Source organism: Crotalus tigris, unplaced genomic scaffold (assembly GCF_016545835.1).
Source record: "Crotalus tigris isolate CLP2741 ecotype Arizona unplaced genomic scaffold, ASM1654583v1 scf7180000017605.3043972, whole genome shotgun sequence".
Classification (NCBI taxonomy): Eukaryota; Metazoa; Chordata; class Lepidosauria; order Squamata; family Viperidae; genus Crotalus; species Crotalus tigris.
Genome location: NW_024096508.1, coordinates 531,234 through 537,233, shown reverse-complemented (window position 1 = coordinate 537,233; position 6,000 = coordinate 531,234). Strand labels below are relative to the sequence as shown.

Below are 6,000 nucleotides of genomic sequence, written 5' to 3'. Positions count from 1 at the left end.
TTATATATTCAAGATGGACAATATTTAATATTTGTTATATACTGTATATGTAGGGGTGTGGGTCTATACATATGTTGAACATAGTATGTTTAGGTGTGTGTCATATATGTTTCACTTTGAGAGTGGGCAACAAAATTTCATTTTTGATGTGTGCCGTTGTGCCCACAGTATAAAAATGATAATAAAGGTTATCTTATCTTACCTGACGTCAGTGTTGGTGGGGATGGTTTTAGAGATTTTTTTTTATTGGGCTATTTGCTGTTAGCTTCTATTTCAAAGACCAACCACCCCCAACACTGTCAGGGAAAGGCACTAGAATATAAAATGACAGCAAACAGCACTCCTTAGTAGCACTGATGGTGTTACCTAGTTTGGGTAATGAAACGTCTGCAAGAAAACAAGCAAGCTCACAGAGCACCAAGGACCCTTCATGTCAACCCTGAGCTACAAATATTCTCCTTTATTATTCTTTCACCTTGACCAAATTTTTGACTTTCTTGAGGAGGGGCGGAGGCACTTTCTTTAAATTCTTGCTTTTTGTCCAACAGTCATATTCTTCTTTCCCTAGCACTTACAGTTAAAGTCATCAAGTTATTACAAGGCACCTGACCACAGTTTTGTGCATAATGACTTTATCTGCAGAATTATAGATGGATATATAGCAGTGGTGGCGAACCTATGGCACGGGTGCCAGAGGTGGCACTCAGAGCCCTCTCTGTGGGCACGCGCACCGTCACCCCAGTCCTAGGCCTTCAGCTGGGTTTTATAAACCCTTTTTGCTTTAGGCCTCCGCTGCCGTGTGCAAAAACAAAAAAGGTTCAATCAATCAGTCAATTTCAACTTCTCGCGGGGAAAAAAAAGATATTGCAAAGTTGGAATTGATTGATTGAACTTTTTAGTCCCACCCAGTCTGCTGTTACACCGCAGCCACACGCACCCAATGGGCCACACCCACCCAAAGGCCATACCCACCCGGCACCTGACGATGCATAAGTGGGTTTGGGGTTGCAGTTTGGGCAGTTGGTCTCTAAAAGGTTCGCCATCACTGATATATGGTATAGCTACAGATGGATATTACCATCTTTGTTACAGTTAAGATATACCACACTTAAGCCCTAGTTGTCAACCAGAGTGCTTATCCCTAAATACAGAAAGTACACGCTAACACTGATATCTGGTGGGAACTATCACATCCCAAAACCTGGACACATTATTCTAAGTTGAAAGTCATATTCAGACTCGTTAGATGTATCTGGGACTTTATGAAAAGCTTGCTATTATGAATGTTAAGTGGTACTGCATTCTCTAGCTTTTTAGCAAGCCAATCATTTTATTTTGCATGGGGCTCCATTACACCCCAAAAATCGCAGAAAGAGATAAAACTACAACTTCCTCGTCCTCTTTTCCTTGTTTCTCATAAATACATTTCATTCTTTTCCCACTTTCTGTCTTTACTTTTATTTTAAACCACTTTAAAATAAATTTATGTTCAACTGTTGCAGCAATTTTGTTTAAAAAATTTGAAATGCTATCTGCACCCCCTAAACATTTTTTTTAAAAAAATGAAAACCAGAAACTCTGCAACCAGTGGTGAGATTCAAATATGTGAACAACCGGTTCTCTGTGTGGATGCTGCTTCCAGAAGTCCATTCTGGGCCTGGGCAACAAAAAAATAGCTACCGGTTCTGCCGAAGTGGTGTGAACCAGCTGAATCCCACCACTGCCTACAACTTGTCTAGCTGGCTCCAAGATCATAGAGTACTTTGTGCAGGTGGACACCAGGATAGTCAGAGATCAGGAAGAAAATACAACAGAAGAAAGTTGGCAATAGCAGGAATTATGAAAACAAGAGTGGGGAGGAAGACAAGAGGTGAATGGTGAGGTTAAAGTGCCTGGCAGCTCATTGTAGAAAACTCAATGCTTCCCTACTACCAATTTTATGTGTCACCAAAATTTGGTTACACACCCAAGTTATAAAGTCCTGGCTCTAGTTCCTGAGGACTGTAAATTCTAATAAAGGAGAATATTTGTAGCTCAGGAGTTGAAAAGAGGGGTCCTTGTTGGTCTCTGAGCTTGAATGTTCTCTTGCAGAGCACTGGTGATACCTAATTTGGGTAATGAAACGCCTGCAAGGAAACAACCAAGCTCGGAGAGCATCAAGGACCACTCACTGTAGATTTTGTTTACTTAGTGGTAAGTTTAAATGGATTTTGAACCTACTCAATAGTGCTTTCATTTACTGTTTATTCTCTCCCTTATGTATTATTATGACTGATAATGGCATAGAAAACTTATGGGCCATCTCAATCCTCCATAAGCCACTCCTCTTATCATTTTCAAGCAACTTCATCTTGTAAAATGACTTCAGGAAAAAGCTTATCTTAGGAACTGAGATAAACAAAGATTTCAGAAGGACTCAGTGGTAGAATCTAAGCCCTTTCATGACTAAGATTACTACAATAATGGACTCTACTAATGTCAAGACTATAAGATTCCAGAGTGACGTCAAATGAAGCCAACTTAACATTCCAGCACATATGAAGCGTTTAATTCTTGAAGGAAGTAACCGTGCTACTTAAATGTCTGCCCTTTACTGTGGCAGAAAAGGAGGAATGCTGGTGTCTTCACATAAACTACCCCAAGTGCCATGAATTGCCAATTCACACAATGTAACCAAATGATCCTATTCCTCTGAAGAGTCAAGTATGACTCTGAGGAGGCCACTTCTTAGGGAAGCTTTGTGATCCTGAGTAATGGCTTTTAAGTCTATGATTTAGAACAGAAGTGTCGTATCTTGGCAACTTTAAGACTTGTGGACTTCAACTCCCAGAATTCCACAGTCAGCCTGAGTTGCAGTCCGCAAGTTTTAAAGGTCTCCAAGGTTGGACACTCCTGATTTAGAATCTTCTGTCCAAGTACCGGAGGTAATTATATCTATTGTCATGTTTTTATGTTTTCCTAAATTTTAATCATTTTTTCCCCAAGTTCCCTGAATATCCAAGAATAAAGATTAAATTCATATATAAATCAAGTAAATTTGGTGTCACATTTACAGATTTAGGAATAACTGCATGCAAAATGAAGGAGCGTGCATGTGAGAGAATGAACTGAGAATCTTGCTGAAGAAGGAATGAAGAAATACTTTTAGTGTTTTGGACTGCCCTTGTGAAGAAGCAAACACCCTGCAGTTTGAAAAGCAGATGGCTTCATTTACAGCCTGAATAGCTGAAAGAAAAATATGTTGAGTAATTGAGTATGAATGCCTCTTCTTTGGATACTCACCTGCATCATTTTATCAAAAGAGCTTAACAATGGTCTAATTGTTCAAAGTCAAACACTCATCTTAAGAATCTGCTTGATATTGAGGAACCACAAATTAAGACTTACTTTCCACTACTTAGTTTCCAAGAAGTTGAGTGCAAGTATTTTGCAAATTGAGAAGACAGCAAAATGAACGTATGCCGAAATCAAAGAGAAAATATATCTTGTCTTGGAGAAACAGGATTTAACAAATAATGCTTGTGTGATATCACAAAAGTTTATTTTTAATGAAAAAAATACTGAAAAGTGTGCCACAGTGTCCATAGCTCCATTGAAATAGTACAAAGGTATGACATATGTCATCTGAGCAATAAAGTCTTAACACTGTAGAAAATAAATGTGGTTTTTTTTAGTGTTCCTCTGCTTCAAAGAAAACAAAAGGGAAAAAACTGTAGAAAACTAACATTTTTAATACATTGGAGAAAACAAATAGTAAGAGGTAATAATAAATTATTGTTACAATATTTCCAAAGGAGTGCTTGCCAGTTTAGCACATGGAATGAGTTGTGTTATACCCTTTGTATCTGCCACTTACATGATGGAGTTTCAATTTTATCGAGGGCAACGGTATCCATTTGCTTCTTAATTTAACTCATACAAAGGACACAGAACATGGCTCTTTTAGATCTGCAGGCATTTCTCTTAAATGAAAACAAATTCCATTGTAACAGATTAACCTCTGTATTTAAAAAAAGCAGCTACTCTTAAACAGATATGTTAATCTGCAAAGATGTTATTCTACATGGATGCTAAAACAACTACTGCTGGCTTGTTTGAAAGCTGAAAGGGTGGGAGCTGAGAATGATCTTTCAAGAAGGCCTCAATTAGCACAGAAATGGATATGTGCATTGAAGGACAAATAACCTTGGAAGGAAGGAAATCAGACATGCATTTAAACTGAAACCACCATGCCTTAAAAACAGATGTTGTCTGACTGTTTTTGTGCCAATTGTCATGTTTCATCCTTTCTCCCCTTCCCACTCCTCCCTAATTTCTGCCCTATCCCTAATCAAACAGGATCTAAGTGGGGTTTGATGTTATCCTCCCCTTGGTCCTGCTTGTACATGAAAGTAAGAAGGAAGAGAGCGACGTCCATTGATGACCAGTAAGCTGTATGCGATGTAACGGCAGACCAGTACCTGCTTTCCACCAGGCCCTCCCTGAGCTCAAAGTCGATCCTGTGGTCCAGCTCAACTAGGCAGGAAACAAAATCATTATTGCGGAAGAACTGTCCTCTTGTCCTTTGCTGCATTTTTTATTCTTCACATCTACCTAACCTTTGAGCGGGGTGATGGAAATAAAACTGGAAGCAGCACCATTAAGTGGCACTCTTCATCTCCTAAAGTTGCTAAATTAGATACAGATCTCAAAAATGTCCCCCAACCACATAACAGAATGGAAATTATGAGACTCAGCAGCAGTGCAACTAAAAAGTAGTTTCCAGCCAAAATATCATAAGCTACATATCAGCCAAAGAAGCTATGCTAGTTGTCTCTGGATCGAAAAAAACAATGGTCTGCATAATAAGAGCAACTGAAGAACAGGGAAATATCAGTGAAACTGAAAACTGAAGCAGCAAGGATTGTCTCATAAGAGCAAGAGCTAAAAAGTGGAGAGTGAAATATTTAGGGCTTAGATATTACTTTGCTTTCTAACTTGTAGGGCCAGAACTTCTAGAATTAAATGAACTGGAATTCTACACTGAAGCTTGTCATGATTCCTTCTCTTGTCAACTCATAAGGCTTGCTCACTGCTAATCAAAATCCTGCTTGCAGATCAGGAGGAAGCAGTTCTTAGATCAGTGGTCCCCAACTTTTAGGGAGGGAGAGATGGTGCTACCTAGATCCTGCGCATGCACAGATGAAGCATCGCTCACTTGTGTGGTTCCTAGTGGGCCAATACCAGTCTACAGACCAGGGTTTGGTGATCCCTGCCCTAGATAGAAAGGTGAAAACATAATTAGCAAAGTAAAGAACCAAATCTACTTACTTGTTGGATCTAGGAAGCCAGAACTGCTGTGTGGAAAAGTCTGAGTGCCGACTGATGTTTGACTCAAAACTGGCTTCTTGTCCTCTACTTCTGTTACTTCTTTTCCTGGCTCAGGCACTTGTGAGGTGGGCAGATTGGAACGTCCAAATCTTGAGAACAGCATCCCTCCGAGGCCTTTCCCAATGCTAGCTGCCCCTGTTCAATTAGCATAGTAAAACAAGTCATGTTATTCTGCAGCCACAGCACTCCAGGATTAGTGACAGGTTATGATAAGACCACAACCGCTCCCTGTTACAGAAATCACAGGTTTTCTCTACATGCCACTTCAAGTATAACTGACCAGTGTCCATATTTCATGACTATTTTTTCACAGTCTGATTGTAACATTCAGTGGCTGTGTAACTGCTTTTTTTGTCCATTGCCACCCCAGAGCTTTCCTTCATCATGCGTATAGAAGTATTTGACTAAAATAGTGTCACTGAAACTGCAGTTATTCAGCCTTAAGGACTATAACACTGAGTTTTTTCTTTTGTGTCTGCTGCCCCCATGCGGATACTTTTACCTGAAATTACTAGTGTCATTCTCAGATACTGTATTCCAGGGTCACTATTTCATTAAAAATGCATCAGTTGGAATTGTCTGCTGCACCTATTAATGCCCATGTATTAGCAAGTAATCAGCGGAATAACT

General features: G+C 39.5%; 1 protein-coding gene across 2 annotated transcripts in view; it reads right to left on the bottom strand.

The window, feature by feature from the left end:
• Nucleotides 1-3,516: 3,516 nt before the first annotated feature.
• Nucleotides 3,517-6,000, bottom strand: part of DDHD1 (DDHD domain containing 1) — a 52,830-nt gene continuing 50,346 nt past the window's right edge. For both annotated transcript variants that reach the window (XM_039320602.1, XM_039320610.1), the window contains 2 exons: nucleotides 5,311-5,505; nucleotides 3,517-4,515 (listed from right to left, as the gene is read on the bottom strand). In XM_039320602.1, the coding sequence (XP_039176536.1) occupies nucleotides 4,331-4,515; nucleotides 5,311-5,505 (380 nt within the window). In that variant the 3' untranslated portion in view covers nucleotides 3,517-4,330. The remainder of the gene's footprint in view (nucleotides 4,516-5,310; nucleotides 5,506-6,000) is intronic.